The sequence below is a fragment of the Tursiops truncatus genome, chromosome 11 (genome assembly GCF_011762595.2).
Source record: "Tursiops truncatus isolate mTurTru1 chromosome 11, mTurTru1.mat.Y, whole genome shotgun sequence".
NCBI classification, from domain to species: domain Eukaryota; kingdom Metazoa; phylum Chordata; class Mammalia; order Artiodactyla; family Delphinidae; genus Tursiops; species Tursiops truncatus.
Genome location: NC_047044.1, coordinates 6,928,543 through 6,949,927, shown reverse-complemented (window position 1 = coordinate 6,949,927; position 21,385 = coordinate 6,928,543). Strand labels below are relative to the sequence as shown.

At 54.0% G+C, this 21,385-nt stretch overlaps 3 protein-coding genes across 12 annotated transcripts; 2 read left to right on the top strand and 1 right to left on the bottom strand.

Annotated features, from left to right (window-relative positions):
• Positions 1-1,088: 1,088 nt before the first annotated feature.
• On the bottom strand, positions 1,089-9,853 carry NAGA (alpha-N-acetylgalactosaminidase). 3 transcript variants are annotated; one of them, XM_033865924.2, is made up of 10 exons: positions 9,719-9,853; positions 9,201-9,292; positions 8,255-8,390; positions 7,535-7,706; positions 6,530-6,707; positions 6,109-6,203; positions 5,190-5,351; positions 3,443-3,640; positions 2,188-2,331; positions 1,089-1,742 (listed from the first exon to the last, which is right to left on the bottom strand). In XM_033865924.2, exons 2-10 carry the CDS (start codon positions 9,214-9,216, stop codon positions 1,659-1,661), a joined length of 1,185 nt encoding a protein of 394 aa, XP_033721815.1. In that variant the 5' UTR covers positions 9,217-9,292; positions 9,719-9,853; the 3' UTR covers positions 1,089-1,658. The 3 variants fall into 3 exon arrangements, with proteins under 3 accessions (XP_033721815.1, XP_033721814.1, XP_033721813.1); XM_033865923.2 differs by having other exon boundaries at positions 1,089-1,722; positions 2,188-2,328; positions 9,719-9,852; XM_033865922.2 differs by having other exon boundaries at positions 1,089-1,722; positions 9,719-9,851.
• A 2,138-nt stretch (positions 9,854-11,991) lies between these two features.
• PHETA2 (PH domain containing endocytic trafficking adaptor 2) lies at positions 11,992-16,996 on the top strand. Of its 8 annotated transcripts, none has more exons than XM_019920717.3 (4): positions 12,133-12,476; positions 13,265-13,284; positions 13,884-13,967; positions 14,774-16,996. In XM_019920717.3, the coding sequence occupies exon 4, from the start codon at positions 14,779-14,781 to the stop codon at positions 15,565-15,567; it is 789 nt and encodes a 262-aa protein (XP_019776276.2). In that variant the 5' UTR covers positions 12,133-12,476; positions 13,265-13,284; positions 13,884-13,967; positions 14,774-14,778; the 3' UTR covers positions 15,568-16,996. The 8 variants fall into 8 exon arrangements, with proteins under 8 accessions (XP_073645327.1, XP_019776272.2, XP_019776276.2 ...); XM_019920714.3 differs by having other exon boundaries at positions 13,265-13,721; XM_073789226.1 differs by lacking the exons at positions 12,133-12,476; positions 13,265-13,284 and adding an exon at positions 11,992-12,126.
• A 355-nt stretch (positions 16,997-17,351) lies between these two features.
• On the top strand, positions 17,352-20,853 carry SMDT1 (single-pass membrane protein with aspartate rich tail 1). Its single transcript, XM_004315174.4, has 3 exons — positions 17,352-17,729; positions 19,185-19,325; positions 20,612-20,853. Exons 1-2 carry the CDS (start codon positions 17,544-17,546, stop codon positions 19,320-19,322), a joined length of 324 nt encoding a protein of 107 aa, XP_004315222.1. The 5' UTR covers positions 17,352-17,543; the 3' UTR covers positions 19,323-19,325; positions 20,612-20,853.
• Positions 20,854-21,385: the final 532 nt, after the last annotated feature.

Here is a 21,385-nt window from a genome sequence, read left to right as displayed (position 1 = left end):
AGAGGCCTGGGATGAGGTAGGCTTCTGTCCTCCTAAGTGACCCACAGCCTCAAGACACCAACTGGGAAAAGGGAGCTTCCTCTGATGACCCCAGACTCAATCAGGGAAGCTCCAGAAATCTTAAATTACACTATAAAAGGTATGTTTGTGAGTTCTTTATAACATACTCCAAATACAATGACCTTAAACCCTGAGGGAGGGAACATGGGAGATCCACCCAGAAAAGTTCCCACAGGGCAGGACCATGCAAAGCCTGAGGCACTGGGTGCTCCCACATTCAAAGCACAAGGAGAAGGTACCTAGCCTGGTCTGCTGCTAGCTTTCCAGAGGGGAACAAGAGCCACTAGGGAAGACAGGTGCCCTGAGGCCTTAGCTAAAAAGAGGGCTTGGGAAACAGGAACCAAAGGCAGGCAGTCAGAACCTGCCATTCTTTACTTTAATACCCTTTTCCCTACGAGGAGGGGCAGGATATATATTGTAAGACACAAAGAGCCCCTGGACCTTTCTTTGCACATAGCTGAGGGATCTGAAACTCCTCTGCAGCCAGGTTAGGAGAGGAGAAACTAAGGGAGGAGCTGGGGGCACTGGTGGGCAGAGGACAAGCTACACAAGCCCTGTGGGAGAAAGGCAGAGCTGACTGCCCTCGGCTGCACCCAGCCCAGGAGCGTCAGTGAGCGAAGCCCTGTCAGGAAGGGGGAGAGGAGCTGAAAGAGGCTGAAGACAGTAACGCAACGTTCCTTAGCAGGTCAAGGGCCTTTCACTGTGCAGCAGAGGGGCTGCTGAGTGCGGGTAGTGGCTGGCAGACCCTGTAACGTCTGAATGCGGTGGGGAAGAGGGCCTGGGACCATCACTAGTCCGCCTCACTGTGCCGTTACCACCACCATGATGCTAGGCACAGCAGGGATGACTGGGGCGGGAGGCAAGCCTGGCATGGCCAGAAGTACAGTCTGCAGGTCGCGGTGGAATGAGGAGCCAGAAGAGGCCATACATCTTCCATGCAAGGTGAAATCTGAAACCAGCACCTTGTGTAGTGCCACCCAGAGTCCCCACCTGATCAGCCCCTGGCCCCAGGTCCATATTACAACTACTTGACTAAAGAACAGCTTTATTGGTGACCCGAAGGAACCAAGGTCACTCCCAGGCAGTGTCAGCCTGTAAGGCCTTCTCCGGGCAGGAAAGTTGATCACATAATAATTCATGGGACTTCCCGACAAGAGGTCAGAGCTCCACTCCTAATTTTAAGAAAATTCCAAATCCTGATTTCAGAGTCAGTAAAAAGAAGGTCAGAGGCTAGAATCCTGACAAGTATCGGTGCCTCTGCCTATGGGGGCTGAGGAGGCCGGCCGAGTTTTCAGCAACATCCATGGGGCTGAACAGATGAGGTAGAGGCCAGAGAGGCCACAGGAAGTCTCCCCAAGACAAGTTTCCAAGAGACTTCACACTTGTGCAGGGCGTAGAACCCGGCCCTGAGATTGCACTTTGGGTCTGACGGGTAGAAGACGACCCCACCTACTGGCCCTCAGCACGTGGAACCTCCGTGGCCTGGGCTCAGTGGTGCTGCCACAGCCTGTCACACGTCCCAGCTCCTCACTGCTGGGGCGTCCCCAGCTTCCTGATAGGATACAGGTACCACATCACCACCCCGGAAGGGTTGATGATCAATGTGAAGTTGGTTTTATCCCGGAGGCCACTGATGATGTCACCCGTGTAGACGTTCTGGGCCTGCAGGGGGGAGCACAGCACTATGCCACCCTAAGAATGGCTGCACAGGGACAAACCCCCCCCGCCCCCCACTCCAGGGGATGTAAGAGCCTGCACTTTGGCCTGTGTTGACCCTCCAGTATGCCCTACAGAAGTGGGAGCCCGAGTCCCCATGACTTCCCCTCTGGCAAAGCCAACAGATGCCCAAGTACTGGCAGTGGTGAGGGCCCAGCCCACCAAGAACCTGAGACATGTGCCAGCAAGACTGCAGAGGGGAAACACGCGGCCTCGGGGGCTGACGGGACTCATTTACACAAGGTAGTCGTTTGTGTAGCTTGAAAACACCAGTGCAGAGCACAGCACCAGCCAGAGGACCCAAGGCCCACGGCTTAGGGGACGGTGTGTGAGTGAAGGGGCCCCCGTATGAGTAGGACCCAGCAACACCCTCAGGGAAACCCAAAGCGCTGCAGGTAGCAGGGCACTCACCTCATACACCTTGGAGCTGGTGAAGTTCAGCCGGGCGAGGGAGGTCCGGTAGGGATACGGCATATCTGTCCTGCGGCTGAAGAAGACTATAGCACTGGCCTCACTTGCCAGGGGCCGCATGTACACCTCAATGTAGGATTTCTCCTGGCGCAGAACATGGCTACTGGCTGGGGTCCCTGCTCAGCAGGCCCTGAAGCTCCCTTCCCAACCCGCCCTTGAGCTCTGGGTCTCGCCAGCCCACAGTTCCATGTCAGGCAGAAGCTTGGAGGGGAAACCACAGCCCTCCAGCACACAACTCATCTTAACTCCACCTTCCATCCTTCCTTCCCTGACTCAGCAGACGCTCCCCGACACTTACTCTGTGCCAGGCCCCACGCCAGGACACAGATAAATGCTGCATGAGGTCCCGCCTCAGAGAGCTTACAGGATAACGGGAGAGACAGACATGGACAGCCCCTGGCACTGGACTGGAGGGCACCGTCCAGTTAGAACGATGAGCTCTGCCCTGAGCAGCCAGGAGGGTGAAGCCACAGCCTCCAGAAGGCCCCTGGGCCTGGCTCCACCATCCGCCCCTCTGGCAGGATTAGTTATCGCCTCTGGGCATCACCAGTTCAGCAGCTGCTTTCTATATTGGTGTAGATTTCCTTTTACTAGAGAGGCAAAGATCTGGGCAACGAGCACAAGCTTTGAGGTGACACTATCGGCATCTAGTCCTGTTGTACCACTTACCAATTGTGTGGCCTTGGTATAAAGTTACTGAGACCCTTCAAGTCTAAGTTTCCTCATTTGTAAAACAGGGAAGGAGCATCGACCTTCTGAGAAAATGTATCTAGAATGTCTAGCACACACTAGGTGCTCAACAACTAGTCTACACTAGTACTAGTAGTAGTTGTACTCCATGGCTCAAACAACTCCTAAACTCTGAAGGCAAGCCCTATTTCTCTGCCAGCCATCACAGACTTGTGCAGAAGTTTTGTAGTTCCAAACCGAGGGGCCACACTGATCCCTTGTGCATGTGTGGTGATGTCTCCCTTCCCCAAATCCCACAAGCTGTCCTGCCCTGGCCCTGCTCTTACCCAGGCAAGTGAGGGACAGTCGAAGCAGCTCCCAGTAGAGACTTCGACTGAATGCAACTAGGAGGGATTGAGTGGATTTCAGAGGCCCAGTCCCGACCCCTGAACCTCTGGCCTGCAGACTTGTTTCCAGGGGAGCCCAGTCTCTCAGCCTCCCTTCCTTGCTCCCACACCCCCAGTACCTTGAGAATCCTGCGTCCTTGGATGCCTAAGGGATCCTGGTTGATTTTGATCATGAGTGGATTCTGCAGAATGTCCATGTTCTGGGCGGAGATGGTACGCAGGTCCGTGGACATGAAGAGGGGGGCCGCCAGCACCGTCCACAGGGCCATCTGGGCCCGGGCTTGCTCGAAGCTGAGGCCAAAGTTCCCAATGAGCAACTGGGGGCAGAAAAGAGGATTGCTAAGCTCTGCCCTCTTCAGGGCGGTGGGCGCGGGGACCAACCCTAAACTTGTAGCAAAAGAAGACAGAGATGGGGGAGGATGGCCAGGTGCGGGCCCTGGTTCTGCAAACACCATTCCCCAGCAGCGTGGCCTTGGGGTGGGTCAAGTCACTTTTCAGAGCCTCAGGTTTTTTCTTCCATCAAGAATATGGGGGTGATAATATGCTCTGACCATGTCACAGGTTGTTCAGAGGATCCAATGGATCCTGTTGCCAAAAGCGTTTATAAACTGGAATATGCAAGTCAAGAAATACAGCCAGGATGGTAGTAAACCAGACCCGGACAGAGTCTCTGCTCCTGCCACTAGCCACCCACCTGCCCTAACGACAGCTGACTACACCAACGGGCACTCCCGTCCTCAGCGCAACCAATACACCAACAGGACACAAACGATTACTGCCAGCTCAACACTCTTGTGTACTTAGTGACACCAATTTAACTAAGCACTGTATATGTGCAAACCATGCCAGACATTTAAAGGGTCATCCTTCTGGGGACTTCCCTGGTGGTCCAGCAGTTAGGACTCCTCGCTCCCACTGCAGGGGGAGCGGGTTTGATCCCTGGTCAGGGAACTAAGATCCCGCATGCCATGTGGCATGGCCAAAAAATAAAATAATTTTTAAAAAAGGACTTGGCCCTGGGCCTGGTGCCTAATAGGTCAATGAAGGTCAGCTCCCCTCCAGCCCCAGGGAGCTGAGTCCTGTTTGCAACATCAGCCATGTGCTGGCCTGAAAAAAAAAATAAAACAAAAAAAAAGGGTCATCCTTTTAACCCTCAAAACAACCCTATATATATAGCAGCTGCTATTATTATTTCCATTTTCCAATTGACAAAGCTGAGTCACAGAAAAAATTAAGTCACGTGCCCAAGGTAAGTGGCAGAGCTGGAGCTGGAACTCTAAAGCAGGTCAATTTCTGTTTCTCCAGGCACCTCTCCATCTGGCCTAGTATTTGTAATTATTATAATCATCACTGACGGTAAATACTCGTTGACTAAAGAGATAGCTATAAAACTGTAAGATAAATTGCAAAGAAATTTAAGTGATCAGGGCTATGAGTGAGGTAGGTATGAGAGGCCAGTTCTGCCTGTGGAGGGTAACAATACAGAGCATTGAGAGAGGGGTCAGAGGCAGACCTGGCAAAGAGTCTAGGGAAGGGTGGCAAGAGAGTGTGGACTATCTGTGATCTTTACCCTATGCAGGAATAAGGTCTCACACAAGAGTCACTACAGATCAAGTTCTCAAGTTTCAAGACACATCAGAACTGCCTGGGAAGACTTAACAATGGGCATTCCCAGGCCCTCTCTGAACATTCTGATCCAAGAGGTGGGGTGGGGCCCTGGGAACAGAACTGTAAGCCCCCAAGGCAAGTCCAGCACGGCTGGTTCAAGGACACGTTTCTGATATGCTGGTCTAGAACCTGGCAGTCAGCGTCCAGGAAGACAGCATAGGGCAGTGGGCCTTGGGCCATCCCCCTCCATGCTGGTACCATGTCTGGGTCGTTCCAGTGCCCAGGGCCTGCCACCGGCTGCAGAATGTCCTGGTGGGTCACAAACCAGTCCAGGATGGAGAGCACGCTGCTCCAGGAGTCCTGGATGTCGTCATAGTTGCGCCAGAGGTTGCAGATGTCCACCAGCAGAGTGTAGTTCACCTGGATTTGGGGGGAAGGCAGAGTCCAACACCAGAGTCACACTCTGCTGCCTAGAGCCCTGCAAAGGGGCTGGGGAGCCTCAGCAGGAGACATAGAGGGTAGGGAAGGGAGAAGAGAACAGACCTTGAGCGTGTTCAGGATGGGGAAGGCCTCAGAGGGAGTGGCCCTGCTCTGGAGCTGCCCGGCCTCTCCTCCATGCGTGCTAGTGCCAGGAGCCGACCCCTCCCTCTCACGCCAGCTGGGGCCAAGCCCAGGGTATGGACCCAGGCTGGCATACCATAACCTTCCCTACCACACACCCACCCCCGTGTTCTCTCAGTGAGTCCCACCCTCTGCCAGGTTCTCCCTCGGGTCTGCAAGTCTGATTCCACCCTTTCTAGCACCCTACATGCTGAAGGGTCCCTGGTGAGATGCCCACGAGGCCTTTCAGAGGCCAGGCCCCACCTGCCTGGCCTCACCAGCCTTCTGGATCTCCTAGCCCACTCGGCAAAACCCAGGATTCTGACTGCTTGTTGGGTGCTGTGTCAGCACATAACATATGGTTCCCATGCCTTGGATACCCATCCCTTCAGCCCACCTGACAAGTGTCTCCTCTAAGACCCTGGGCTAGCTCAGGCCCCCTCAGGTACTTATGACCCTTTCCTAGACCTACAAATCAGCATGTGAGCAACTATGATGAGAGGAGCCCTGACTGCATAGAAGGCAAGGAGGCCTGGGTATGAGGGGCATTGCCAGGTGGGTTCACAGAATGGCTTACCTTTGGGGGGAGGCCCCCTTCGTAGGCTGGCCAACTGCAGGAGAAGGCGATGGGGCGGCCTGTGGCGTTCAGGGCAGCAGCCATCTTGGGGTACCCTGGAGAAGTCCAACCCAAACATTTTAGGATGAAGAGACACAAGATGAAATCTGGGGCCTCAGCCCAAACCTCCCACCAAATGGGAGGAAACTACGGTTCAAGGAGGTGCTTCCCTGTACCCAGAGCTGCAAACACTTCCCAGGTAGGGGCATGGTACCAACCCATCTTTAGGGAGCCTGGGAGCCAAGATCCCCCTAGGCCCTGGGTGAGGGGAATTGGGAAATGCTACCCGCTAGGGGCCATACAGACAGATGAGCACTGTGGGGCCTTCCATGGCCACCCCTCCCTGTCTACCTAATGGCCCCCAGCCAGCTGTGGGACCCACCCTCGGCCCGTTCCTCGGGGGTTGAGAAGCAGCCATCCAGCTTCAGCATGTCCACCTTCCACTTCGCGAAGGTTTGAGCATCCTGGACCACCTTGTCTAGCGTGGTGCCTGGGTAACCCATGCAGGTGAAGTTGCCCATGTCCGCGTAGATGCCCAGTTTCAGGCCCAGGGAATGAGCCTGTGGGGGGTTGACAACACACTGGGCTCAGGCAGCACCTCAAGGAGCCACCTCCCAGGCACATCTGACCACGCCCCATTAAAACCTTCAATGATGGGACTTCCCTGGTGACGCAATGGTTAAGAATCTGCCTGCCAATGCAGGGGACACAGGTTCGAGCCCTGGTCCGGGAAGATCCCACATGCCACGGAGCAACTAAGCCCATGCGCCACAACTACTGAGCCCGCATGCCACAACTACTGAAGCTCATGAGCCTAGAGCCCATGCTCTGCAACAAGAGAAGCCACCACGATGAGAAGCCTGCGCACCCAACAGAGAGTAGCCCCCGCTCACTACAACTAGAGAAAGCCTGTGCACAGCAATGAAGACCCAATGCAGCCAAAAATAAATTAATTAATTTTAAAGATATAATAAATAAATAAATAAAAACCTTCAATGACTTCCTAAAGCCCAAAGGAAAGGGTCTCAGCTTGCTGGCCTGGCCTCTGCCAACCATGATACTTCCCCTCCCTCCAACACACACACCTTGCATGGGCTGTTTCTGGCCTCTAGGCATTTGCTTCTGCCATTCCCTTGAATGCCATCTCTCTAGTATCAGCTCAAGAATTGCTTCCTCTGGAGAACCTTCCTGAAATCCCAAGCTGAATAAGATGTCCTTCCTTGCTCTCACCCACTACAGTGGGTCAAAACTACCTGTCCATGTATCTATTTCCTCCACCAGACTGTGAGTTCTCAAGCAGGGATTACAGAAATGAGCCCTAAGTAGGATGGGGTGGAAAGAGCGGTCTGGCCCACAGGCCAAGGGGCAGGGCTGGGGTGGGGCTCACGTAGTCAGCCAGGAAGGCCATGCCGTTGGGGAAGCGCTTGGGATCAGGCACCAGGTTGCCTTTGGCATCACGTCCACCAATCCAGCAGTCATCGATGTTAAGGTATTCGTAGCCCAGTTCCCGCCATCCATCCTGTGCCAGCCGGTCAGCCATCTCCATGAAGAGCCGCTCACTGGCGAGGGGTGGGGGACAGGGCTGCTCAGTGGCCCAGCACTGGCCTAACCTTAACCCCACCCCCCGTTCCTCAGAGCTTTTCAAACTTCTTAGATGCTCTGAGTGTGAATCCAGCCTACAAGTACCATGGCCTTGCTGTCAGCCGAGGACTAAGCCAGGTAACAAGTGTGAGGGGTACCAAGGATTATGTCATGAGCCATGAGCAGGGTGGAGCAAGAGGAGTGACGGGGCCCCCAAGCCAAGAAGCAGAACCGGGCCAATGGGAAGCATGCGGGGTCCGGCCTGGCCCTTAACAGTTACCTTCTTTCCATTATCTCAGCGGCTGCGTCCACCACAGGGTCCCTGCCCCACAGGCCTGAGGTCACCACAGAGGCCCCAAGCTGGTCATGAAGCTGAGTGTCAGAGGTCTCAAAAGTCACCTCTGGTTGCTTTCTCTCTGGGATGGGGGGCTCTAACCCTGCCCTCTTTCCTAGCTGACCCCCACTCGCTGCTCCCACTCTGTGAGGGCCCTAGGCAAGCCTGTTGGGTGGTGCCGACCTTACTCACCTGATGCAGTTCTTTGGGTCCTCGTTACAGTCAGTGTTGCAGCGGAAGCGTTCCCAGGCCAGCCAGCCCATGGGTGGCTTCCGCAGGAGCCCGTTCTCCAGAACCAGCACCTGGGCCACCAAGGCCAGCAAGAGCACTGCAGGGGGTTGGAAGGATAACTGTGAGTGGCTCCTATAGCTCCAGCCCTCACCCCACCCCACCCACGTGCTGCCCAGCCCTGCAGAGGCTGCTGGCCTGCACATTAGGGGAACTAGACTCTCGCGCTTAAGGTGGAATGGGCTCTTCCTGCAACTCCTGGCTCCAGGAGTGCTGTGAGTGGGTGGACGGTGCCTGGGGTGGGGCAACGTGTTTGAGGCCCGGATTCCCACTTTGCTGTTACCACAGCAGTGCTGGAATTATCAAAAACTAACACCCTGAGGTCATATCCCTTCTATACCCTGACCAGCTCCCCCCACTCCATTCACACAGAACTTGACAGTACAGTGTAGCCAGACTCCAGGTCTCCTGAGTCCCATCCAGGGCTCTTTGTTCTCCACAGACACCCAAGAGGCTTCAGAAGGGCTTAAGAGGCCAGCCGGTTGGACCTGCACCCAGCCAGCTCACTTTCCCTCTAGGGCCTCAGTTTCTTTATCTGCAAGATGGAATCACTGTACTGACTTTACAGGGCTGTTCTTATTACATGTTGATGTTAATAAGATAGGGCCTCTGTGCTTTGGGGTAGAGGGGGTGCGCAAGGAAGAGGCCTCTTTGGAGGGGAACTGATTCCTAGGTGGGGAGCACTTCCTCCTTTCCTGGCCCACTTCCAGGAATGAGAGGAACATGTCTCCCCACATACCCACATCAGGGAAGGAGGCCCAGACGCCACAGGACTGGAACTTCCTCCAGGTAGCTCCCACCCCCAACTGGTCACCTACCCTCCCAAAGCCACCCCCATCCGTGTAGGTACCTGTCTTCAGCAACATCGCTCTGGACTCAGCGTCTCGGGACCTGACCAGATCTGCCCTGCTTTTACCAGCTCTATATGTTGGGCTCTGGAAGCTAAGAAACGTTAGAAAAGCACTGGCGTCACTGCTGCCTGGCTAGCCCTGCCGCCCTTAACCTTGGGTGTGGATCCCACACTGGGTCCCCAAGCCCTCTCACCGCTCCCCCCCTCTACCCCAGCCATCACTTCCCCGAGCCTGGGTTCTTCCTGAGGAAATACTAAACAAGGTATCTTGGACGTTAGACCGCACCCCTTCTGCGCTGCTGGGAACCCCGAGCGCCCAAGGGCGGCCCTCTGCCAGACTGGGGTCAGAGAGAGGCAGCGACAGGCTCGAGGACGCCCAGGAAGAACGGAAGCGGCGGGCCGGGACCAGGCTCCGTATTCCCTCCAGGTCTGGGTTGCCGCCCCCCGTCCCCAAAGACCGCAGGCCCAGCGGCCCACCACGGGGACCCCAACCAGAGTCGTCCACATTTGACACTCACCCCTTCCAAGCCGCCTGCTTCGGTCTCCGGAACCAGCCACCACCGCAGTCACCTGATTCGCTTCCGGCGTTCGAGAGGGGCGGGGCCTCACTGCGCCTAACCTTCCCCGGAGGACCTAACAGAATCCCCCTAGCAACGTCCTGCCCCGCCCTCTACCGGCCCAGTAAGCCCTCGGAACATCCCCAAGCCCCACCTCCTTCGATCTCCGGCTCTGCGCGCCCCCGAGGCAGGCACGAGCCAACTGCGGCTTCACGTGAAGCTAGTCCTTTCACCTCTGCTGGGTTCCCTGAAGGCGAGGATAGTGCATAGATGATGCTCAATAAAGAGCTGTGGCGTGAATACCTGCTGGGGGCTTTTTTAAGGAAAAATGGGAGAATGCCCTGAAGCAGGGCCCGTAGTAAGCCGCTCAAAAACAGTAGTGGCAGATGAATAGGCACCACGAGGAGGATGGGTGGGAGAAAGCAAACCAGGTGGAGGACACAGTTCCTTCAAAGCCAGGAGACTCTCCTTCCTTACCTAATACTCGGACCACCCATTATTCTTATCCAGGCACTTTGCATATTCCTTCCTCTTTCATTCATCAAATACTTATTGAGCAACCGCTAGGTAACAAGCACTTTATTCTTGGTACCTTCACTTGGATGATCACTGGGCATCTCAAACATAACTGGCCCCAGACACCTGCCACTTCCATGTCTCAGGTAATGGCAACTCTCCTTCCAGGTGCTCAGGCCAAAACGCTGGAGTCCTCCTTGCCTCCTCTTTCCCTCACTCCCTACATCCAACCTCTCTGCAAACCTTGCACTCTCTACCTTCAAAACCCATCCTGAATCTGGCCACCTCTCTCTACTCTCCCAACCCCCATCACATCTTGCCTGTATTACTCCAGCAGCCTCCTCACCGGTCTGCTTCCACCCACATTTATTCTCTCCTTAGCAGCCAGAGAAATCCTGTAAAACAGGGGTCCTCAACCCTCGGGCCGCGGACCGGTATCGGTCTACGGGCTGTTAGGAACCAGGACGCACAGCAGGAGGTGAGCGGCGGTCAAGCATGAGGCTTCATCTGCCGCTCCCCGCTCCCCGTCGCTCGCATCACCGCCTGACCAGCCCCCCACCGCCCCCGCTCCCCACTTCCGTGGATAAATTGTCTTCCACGAAACTGGTCCCTGGTGACGAAAAGGTTGGGGACCGCTGCTTTAAAACATAGCTCAAGACCGTGTTCATTTCAGCCTGGAGTAACAGCCCTCACAGGTTTACAGAGCCCCAGGCCACACATTCTGACCCCACCTCCTGCTGCTCCTCCCTGCCCCCCTCCCCCCCCCCTTGCAGTTCCTCAAACACAACAGGCCTCTGGGCCGTTGCACTAGCTGTTCCATCTGCCTGGAATACTCTTCCTCCAGATTTTCGCACGACTGGCTCCCTCATTTCCTTCAAGTATTTCCCAAATGTCACCTTCTCAGTGAGCCCTACCTTGACCATTCTTTTGAAAATTGCAACCGCCCTACTGCCCCAACTCCCAGTCTCCTTGCCCCTGCTCTATATTTTCCACAAAATTTATTGCCTTCTAGCACATTTATTATGGGTGCTATTACTTTTTTAAAATTTATTTATTTTATTTTTCGGCTGCCTTGGGTCTTCCTTGCTGTGGGCGAGCTTTCTCTAGTTGTGTCGAGCGGGGGCTACTCTTCATTGTGGTGCACGGGCTTCTCATTTCGGTGGCTTCTCTTGCTGCAGAGCATGGGCTCTAGGCGCGCAGGCTTCAATAGTTGTGGCTCGCGGGCTCAGTAGTTGTGGCACACTGGCTTAGTTGCTCTGCGGCATGTGGGATCTTCCCCGACCAGGGCTCAAACCCATGTCCCCTGCATTGGCAGGTGGATTCTTAACCACTGCGCCACCAGGGAAGCCCATGGTTTCTATTATTAACTGAATAAAAGTTAATGGGGGAGACATAATAAACAGGAAATAGAAGCCTGAGCGTAGGGAAGCTTTTCTTATAAGTGGTTAGTGCTATAATGAAAATACAACCCAGGGATGTGACAGAGACCTGCAGGTAGGCTACTTTCTCAAGGCCAGGGAGGGGACATTTGAGCTGAGACCTAAATGATGTGAAGGAGCCCTGAGGAGTTAGAGCCGAGGGGCAGGCTTGAGAAGGAAGCGCATTCTAGGCTGCAGGAACTGCAAGGGCAGAACTCTGACGTGGGGACCAGCAAATTCATGGGGAGGTGTTCTGAGCTCACCGGCTTCCAGGGCTGCTGGGAAACCCTAGCCTCCTGCGTTTGGTTGTGCACTCCTGCAACCTTCACTGCAGGCCTAGCTGTCGACTGACTCCAGGCAGAGTCTGGGCGCTGAAGTGCGTTTCAGGCCGGCGGGAGTGGCGGAAGCAGAAATGGATAATCCCCAGAAGCAGAGGTCCGGGCGACGCCAGGTGCCGGGTTGGGTGGCTGGGAAGCTGGGCCGGGCCTCGCGGGCTGGATAGGAGCCCGCCCAGAGGAGGCGTCTGGGCCGAGGCCGTCCCAGGCTTGGCTCTGCGGGAGAAGTGGGCCGGGCGGGGAGAGGGGGACTGGAGGGGGAAAGGGAAGGTCTCCGAGTTCTCTGGGAGGTGGACTGGGTCCAAGGCCCCCGGACGGCCTGAGGTGGGACTCTGCATTCGAGGCCTCCCGCCACTGACCAGCACTGTGGCTCAGGCGGGTCACGGCCTGTCGGGCCTCAGTTTCCCTCGGGCATGGATCGCGGGACGGCTTCGCGGATCGCGAGGCCTAGTGAGTCGTGGGCGGGGAGGGGCGGGGGCGGTAACTCGAGCCGCCCAAGCAGGGTCTTTCGGCTCCCGTGGCCAAGTTAGCGGCCCGGGCGGAGGCGTGGGGTCCCGAGCCGGAATCGCCCCTGGCCGCGGCCGCAACCCACCCCGCGGGTCGTCCTCCTGGGCTTCGGGGGCGCGGAGGTGAGAGCGGGCCCGGCGGGCTCGGGAGGCGGCGGCCTCCGGGAGGGCGTGGCCCGCGGGGACGTGGCGGGACAGCTCCGTGCGCGATAGGGAAACCGAGGCGGCCGCCGCACCCGGAGTTTGCGGCGCTCGCCGGGGAGTTCCGGTGAGGCGACCCTGTTTCAGGGCGACAGCGGGTTAGGGGCTCCCAGCGGTGGCCACCGGCCAGGGAGTCCCACGCCCCAGCCCGCCGCTCCTCTAACAAAAGAATTCAGAAAAACGCGGTGCACCGGCTTCCCGCCGGGGTTGAAGTCCGGGCCTCGCATCCCTGGAGTGGGGAGGTGGGTGGAAGACGCCTGTCCCCGTGAGGGGGTGTGGAGACAGTTCGGTGGGCTCCGGATCCCCTCTCCGCGCCCCAGAGCTGAGGCCACTCCTCGAGGAAACATCTGTGTTCTCCCCCCACCCCACCCCCGCTTCTCCTCGACCACCATCGGAGAATGGCCCTTCCCCATCTCAGGACCCTGCTTGCTTCTCTCCATAGCCCTTGTCAAGACCGGTCCTTACGTTATTTATTATTTAATTAATTTAAAAATTCACTAATTATTATTTTTTTTTGTCTTTTTTTTACAGCCTGTCTCCCCCGCTGAAATGTAGGCTCCAGGAGGGAGGGACTTTGTTTTGTCCACTGTTGTAGTCACAGTTATTTTAACAAATAGTTTCGGAGGGCCTTCCCAAGCCCTGCAAGGGGCTGGATATTGGGGGTTACACTGGGAGACATTCTGGGGCTGGGGACAGCGGTGTAAACACAAAGGAAATCATTGCGGGATGAAAACAGAAGTGAGGGGGTTGCTGGTTGGGTCACCTTAGATCAGAGCACCTTCGTGATCAGTACCACCTTAGACATAGTGATCAGGACAGGCCTCTCAGATTAGCTTACTTGAAGACCACAAATAAACTGTGACAAGTGCTAGAAGGGAAAAGCAAGAAGCCATGAGGGCATTTAACTCTGACCTAGCATTAGAGGGCAGGGCAGTGAGGTCTGAACAGTGATGGTCAGGACAATGGGACTCAGCTCCTTAAATTGCCCGTAAGTTCAGGGCCTGGGTGGTCCCGTGGTGGTTGGGGGGGCGATTATCAGGGTTCAGGGAAGGCTTCCTGGAGGAGGTGGTGGTTTCATTTGGCCCCAAAGTCTGAGTAGGAGTTTTCATCCTTTAGGATGGGTTGACTGGCTTTGAGAATTCTTTTGCAGGTGTCCCAGAAACCACATGGTCAAAGGGCTGAGCCGTGTGGCCAGACAAGAGAGGCCCCTGCCTTTGCCCAGTGAGCTCTGCTGGTAAGTGGGTCATTGCCAAGACTTGCTCCCAAAGGGTGGGAGTGAATCAGGAGACCAAGCTCCGCTTCTCACTGGCCGTGTGACCATGGGCAGTTCACCTTCACTGTCCTGACCTCAGTTTTCTGAGTCAGGAGGACAGTTGGATGAGATGCCACTTGTGACCTGTGGGGCACCAACGTTCAGTGGTTGAGGTTGATCCTACTCAGCCGTGCCCTGTGTTTGTACTTCGCTCTTATTTACTGAGCTGGTCCCTGTCTGAACCCACAATGATGGAGGAATGAGGCAGGCCTGCCCCACCCCAGCCCTATCTGGCCCTGAAGGCTACTAAAGGACAGCTGTGCCATTAACAAATGAGAGGCCAGCAGGGGTCCACAGGGCTCACAGAAACCCTGGATGTGTGGCTTCAGGGTTGGAGCTAAGGGGCCCTCAGATTAGGGGATGGTCTAAGCACAATGGTTTTTATGAGTTTGGGGTCCATTTCAGCTCAGCTGATGCCTTTTCCTTTGGGTTTTAAACAGCTCTGTCAAAGCCCTGCCATACCTCCTGGTCTGATACAATCACATTATCCTTTTCTCTGAGTCCTCTGATGTCCAGTTTTTTGCATGATCCTCACAATAGCCCTTTGAGAGAAAAGGCAGGGGAGACTAGCCCATTTCACAGATGAAACACTGAGAGCCTCAGGGCACAGCAAGTGAGAAGAGCCCACAGGCCTGGGGCCCAGGTCTCTCCAGAGCCAGTGCTCTTTTTCCCACAGGGACACAAGGGCTGCCTCCCTCTGATCTGTGTCTGCCTCTCTCACCTCACAGTTCTTATGCGAGCCATGAAGCTGAACGAGAGGAGTGTGGCCCACTACGCCCTGAGCGACTCCCCAGCAGACCACGCAGGCTTCCTGCGCACTTGGGGGGGCGCAGGGACTCCACCCACCCCCAGTGGCACTGGCCGAAGGTGCTGGTTTGTCCTTAAAGGCAACCTGCTGTTCTCCTTTGAGAGTCGAGAGGGCCGGGCCCCACTGAGCCTAGTGGTGCTGGAGGGCTGCACAGTGGAGTTGGCCGAGGCTCCCGTGCCTGAAGAGTTTGCCTTTGCCATCCGCTTCGACGCCCCTGGAGTGCGCCCACACCTGCTCGCGGCAGATGGGCCAGCCGCCCAGGAGGCCTGGGTGAAGGCACTGTCCAGGGCAAGCTTTGGCTACATGCGCCTGGTGGTGCGTGAGCTGGAGAGCCAGTTGCGTGATGCCCGCCACAGCCTGGACCTGCATCGCCACTCATCCTGGAAGGCCATTCCCAGCCGCTGTAAGCCCCAGGCTTCTGACCACTGGTCTCCTGACCTGGAGAATGGTTACTCCCTCTCCAGAGATTGCAGCCCTATGGCCTTGGTGGAAGAAGGGGGCAGCAGGCCAGCAGGGCGGGGCTTGGCCGAGTGGGAGTTGCAGGGCCCTGCCAGCCTCCTCCTAGGCAGGGGGCAGAGCCCCGTGTCCCCTGAGACTTCCTGCTTCTCTACTCTACATGACTGGTATGGCCAGGAGATTATGGAGCTGAGGCGGGTGTGGCTGCAGAGTGCCCAGGGGAGCCAGCCAGAATGTGAGGAACGGGATAGGCCCTGAGCCTGGGCCCTTCGGGTTCAGCCCTTGTCCTGCTGGTCAGGACACCAGGGCCAGTGCTTTTTCAAGAGTTTAATGTTTACTGGTTTCTGAAGTTGCTGTTGGATGTGAGTTCTCCCCTTCCTATTTTTTAGGCTTGCTCCAGGTTCCAAATCCACCCTCACGCCTAGAGGGGACTGAGGAATCATTAACTTTCAACCCCTTTATTTCCTGAGGGCCAGAGAGGAGAGGTGGCTTGCTCAGCAGCCACAGACCTAGGTCTCCTGACTGCCCCTCTCTTAGCGGATATTAATGAAATGGAGGAAGTGGGGAATATTACATGACCACAGGCCGCTCTGCCTTTCACCTACACACGATTCTACAGACACAATTTCCAACATGGGGAATCTTGTATAAATACCAGAAGTTGGCTGCAGTGTTGGCTTGAGGGACTGATATTGTCAGAAAAAGTGGATTTACTGTGTTATGGGGCTTTCTGGAGCCCGGCTCATCCTGAGTGACGAGAAGATTGGGCATGGGACCCCCACTCTGCAATTTGGACAGGACTCTTTGGAGGGAGAGGGCACTTGGCCAATCAAGAGGGATTTATCCTGCTCCGAAAGCGTTAGGGCCCCATCTTCTTTCCCTGGCTGCCCTGTCAACAGATGGTGCTTGGTCATTGCCCCAGGAGGGCCAGTAGCTTTTATATGTCAGCAGAAATCCTTCCTGTACTGTGTCCTCAGCTGCCAAGTGGGAAGCTGAAGTGGGGAGGCAGTGAGGATCCCTGGAAAAGCCAGTTTCTTACTTTGGTGTTCAGTCCTGGGCCTCTAGAAGCTTGGGCACAGGCTTCCTGGCACGCTGTGATAAACTCTTCTCTCTTGGCTGGACCCCCAGAGAGATGCTCCTCATCCTGAAACCCCCTAGGAACTCGTGCATAGTCTTGCTTGGCACCCAGTGTGTGCCTGCCAAGATCCTCTTGTTCCTACTCTCACCAGCATGGTGCCAAGCATTTGCTTTATCGATTGTTCTGAGAGGAAAAGTGGCTGGTTGGACAGAGCCAGAGGCCAGATCAGCCTGATAGCCTAGGGGTGTGGTGGCAGTGGCTGGATGGAAGATGCAGAGCCTGGTCCAGTCATCCCTCTCCTCCGATATACACAATCTCCCCCTTCTTAGCCTCTCTCCCTTATTGGGGCCTTGGGCAGCCTGAGCTAGAGGCTTCGGCTCAGAGCCTCTTAAGTCCAGGAGGCTGACATGCCGTCCAGGGTCCTGGACCAGTTCCTAGGAAGCCAGGCCTGTTTCCCAAGAATAGGGGCCACCTCCCCAGCCCTGTATGGGAGCCCCACAGCCCCGATGCGTCTTGTTTTATACACAGACACTACGGGCTTTTTGTTATCTTGCTTATTGTTACAGTGCTTTTTATACGATTAAAACATTATGGTTTTTTTATTACTTATTTTGGCTCAAGTTTACTTTAGCAATCACCTAGACAGTTTGTGTGAAAGCCCCCATTTTTCCCCTTTTCAGATATATTTTCCATTTAGCTATACATAACATATACCTTGGCATGAAATAAAATTCCAAAATCATTCAAGTAGCACAAGTAACAAATTTGTATTTTTAAATTGTTTTAAAAAATACAATAGTTTGAAGTTCAATTAAAGTGGTTTCTCATTTCAACAACCCCCTGCTCTGCCACGCCCTGGCGGTCCTGGGTGCGGCAACAATGACAGAAATCTGAAGGCTTCACAAGGACAACTCCAGTCAGGTGGCCCCGCCCACCAGGCCCGGAATGAGGGCTGTACCGGGCCCTTGGCGTCATCCTCCTGACGTCACCATGTGGGGCCGCTACAGGAACTAGGCGCATTGCGCAAGTCTGTGAGCTGCACCTCTCGTCTGATCCCTAAAGCCTCGCGAGGCTTCGGGCGGCGTTCTTCCCGAGAGCGGCACGGGGGCTGGGTGGTGGGGTGCAGGTGCCCGGACGAGGGGGGGGAAGCTGGGAGATGGCGTCCGGAGCGAGTCGCTGGCTGGCGTTGGCACCCGTCGGATTTGGGGCTTTCCGGAGCGGGCTGAGCCTGGGGAAAGGTGGCGATGTCTCCGCCGGACGGGGCGGCTTAGTTCGGAGTCTGGTACCATCGAGGTCAGTCATCGTTACTCGCAGCGGCGCCATTTTGCCCAAACCGGTGAAAGTGAGTGTCTGCCTGGAGGCGGGGCGAAGGGGCTGAGGACAGTCATTGTGGGGAGTGTGTGCGGGCTCACGCTGATTGATAGGAGCAAAGGCCAGTCGAACGACCGCCTTAGACCGGAAGACGGATCAAGGACAAAGTTTTGCGCTGATGCGCTGCTAATTTTGACAAATGGGAAGAAATGGTCGGGTTAGATCCGGGAGTTGAGCGGGGTGCGTGGAGACAGATGGGGGGCAAGAGCGGAGAAAGACGGCACTTAGCACTAGCTCATCGTGAGGAGTGCGGTGCCCTGGCTCGCCGGAGCCACAAGACTCCGCTTTATGCATCCAGTATAGACAAGTCATGTAACCTCTCCACCATAGAGTTGATGGGATGAAAAACGAATTGTGGAGTGATTTTGTAAATAAAGGGTAAGTGGGACAGACCTTATCTTTTTGCGAGTTTTGACCTAGTATTTAATTTCATGTGATTGGGTGTGCAGAGAATTATTACCATCAGTGTTTTTACAAATGAAGAATCTGGGGCCAGACTAGTGAAGCCAGTGTCCAAAGCTAGCAGCTGACTTAGGTTCCGGAACTCAGATTTCCTGCTGGTACAACTGCCACCAGATCCTATTTTTTCCCACCACTGTGTTATCATATGCCCTCAGTACCCTTGGAGTTTTCTCACTAAAATAGGAACAGTCCCTTATGCCAAGTAAGTTTGCTTTTTGACTCCAGCGCTGTGTGAGACTTACAAAACATTCTTTCAAAGCTAGTCTGGCCGACTGCAAGCTCACACAAGGTGAGTTCAGGGCTGTTTCACAGCAGGAAGCACGGTCATGTTGGGGAAGAGCTGCCTTTAAAGAGGCACAACTGAAGCGAAAAACAACTTTTTTTTGAAACTCCGTAGGAAGATATGAGAGGAAATGTTAAAATTTTACTGAAACTCCGCCAGTGCATTTAAATAGCTAGTCTTTTAATATAAAGACATGCTCGATTTTCAAAACATATTTCTAAAATTTAATGTAGTGAAATCAAATTTCTCAGGCATCAGGGAACCAGTTAAAGAACTGTATAGAATATCCCTTCACTGTACATGTTCATTTTTTTGTAATGTTTTCATGTATTTAGTAGTTTATTCAAGGAGAGCTGAACTCTATTCCCTAGTCCAGCTTGTAGTACTTTCTCACCTGTTTATGAGTATCTGCAAGTAATTAACAGGTTGTGCCCTAACTTTTAGATGTCCACGAATGCCTTGTACTTTTCTTACAAGTGCACAGTTTGATGGCCATAAAATCACTTTATCTCTTCTTGTGATTTTTTTTCTTGCTCTGAACTTTTCCAAGGACTTTAAAATCAAGTTGCTTATCATGGATCTCAGGTCCACAGGAGGGAATGCTCCTGAGAGGGCCAGGCCTTCTGTGGTCCTACTGGAGTGGGCTCTGGCGCTCACAGCCACCACTTTGACCCTCTGCAGATGTCCTTCGGCCTTCTCCGTGTGTTCTCCATTGTGATCCCCTTTCTCTATGTCGGGACGCTAATTAGCAAGAACTTTGCTGCTCTACTTGAGGAGCATGATATTTTTGTTCCAGAGGATGATGATGATGACGACTAATAGGTAAGACTTGCTTTTGATGCAACTGTGATGCAGTTTGGCCTGGTAGCAGAATCTGAACATTCGAAGCAGAAGCACAGACTTTTAATGCATTGACTCTTGGTGACTAATGTTTTTATGTCACCTTTTCCCTATGCTGGATGAAAGAAACTATCTTATTGACTTACCGATTCACTGGCGTCTCTTCCAACCAGGTTGGATCCCAGCCAGCCTTTTCTATTTGCCCTTTTATGTACACTCAATTTTCTCAACCCACAAATATTCTTGACAATTTAATATGCCTTACACACCCACCACAAACAACTTCATTTCACCAGCTCCACATTGAAATTTAGAAACTGCAGGCCCTCATCAGTGAGCTCTGGTTACCAAGCTCTGCACCAGCACAGCCTGTACACGGGCACTGCCGCCTGGTTCATACACTGCTCACAAACCCTTCCCCTGTGCCAGTTCCATCCAGCTGTCTTGTGCTGACTTCCTGTGCCCTAATGCAGCCCTAATGGCTGCATTACCGTTATAAACAAGGACCCTCCTGACTCTTTAGTCTGGCATTTAAGGCTTGCGATGATCTGGTCACACCTGTTCTTCCAGCCTTACCTTCCATATTCCCAACCACATACCTATCCCCAATATTCACTATCTCTTGAGTTACTCACTCTCTTGCCCACTCCCAGTGGCCCATTATTCCTCCCAATTGAAAGATTATTTCCCACTGCTCTCATTTCTACCAATTCTTCATTATCTTTGATGAAGTCTTTCCTCCATTTGAAAGTGACTGCTCCATCCCCTAACTGACCAGTACCTCTTGTGACAGTCGGTATTATATGCTTAAGATATACCCTAAACTCTACTTGACCATATTCTTGCTGCAGGGAACATGTCTTTTTTTGTGTGTGTGGTACGCAGGCCTCTCACTGTTGTGGCCTCTCCCATTGCGGAGCACAGGCTCCGGACGCGCAGGCCCAGCGGCCATGGCTCACGGGCCTACCGGCTCCGCGGCATGTGGGATCTTCCCGAACCGGGACACGAACCCGTGTCCCCTGCATCAGCAGGCGGACCCTCAACCACTGCGCCACCAGGGAAGCCCTGGAACATGTCTTTTTATACCTTTAGGCCCCCAGTGCCCAGTCTCTGGTGAATGTTCAGTATATATATGAATGAATAATTGAATGTACTCAAAACTGCCTATCTCCTGCCATGTTTGGTAGAACCACTGTATGGAATTCTTTCAGTATATGGTAAGAGGACGGCTCTGTCACCCAATTGACTGCTGCTTTACTTTCTTGCAGGGCGTGGAGAAGTATAGAAAGGAGAAAGCCCTAACTTAAGAAATGGTGATGCTCGCAGCCTCTCCTCCTTCCCTATCAGCAGATGGGCCCAGGGAAAGCCCTCAGCCTCCCAACCCCAGTGAAGCCTCCTGCATGGTCTGTGACCATAGCTCAGATCCCCAGGCTCCGGGAGGTTCCTGGAGATGTGCTATCCACTGAGCATAATCAAATTGTGAATAAACATAATAAACATCAGCTCTGTATGACTGAGTGATGGCTGAAGTTTCGTAATACAAGTAGGCTGTAGTTGCAGTTTCTTCACCCTGCTGTCCTATCTGCTTCAGCTGAACAAATAGGTCTTTGATTTACAACCCAGGGCCTCCAGGCCCCTATGGATCCACAAGGTAATCATGGGGACCTGGGACCAATCTATCTTCGTTATTTACGAAAGCCCAATGGCTGCACAGGCTAACTAAAGGCTCAGCTTTTGTGCTGAGTAACACTGGCTAGTTATCCCATGCAATCAGAAGAAGCTTTGATTGTTTAAAACTCCTTGAGAAATACCACTTTTTAGAATTCTTTCAAAACTTGGATTCCTTAGATGAAAAAATAATAAAGGGCAAGAGGAAACCAAATACCGTATGCTAACACATATACATGGACTCTAAAAAAAAAAAATGGTCATGAAGAACCTAGGGGCAAGACGGGAATAAAGACACAGACCTACTAGAGAATAGACTTGAGAATACGGGGAGGGGGAAGGGTAACTGGGACAAAGTGAGAGAGTGGCATGGA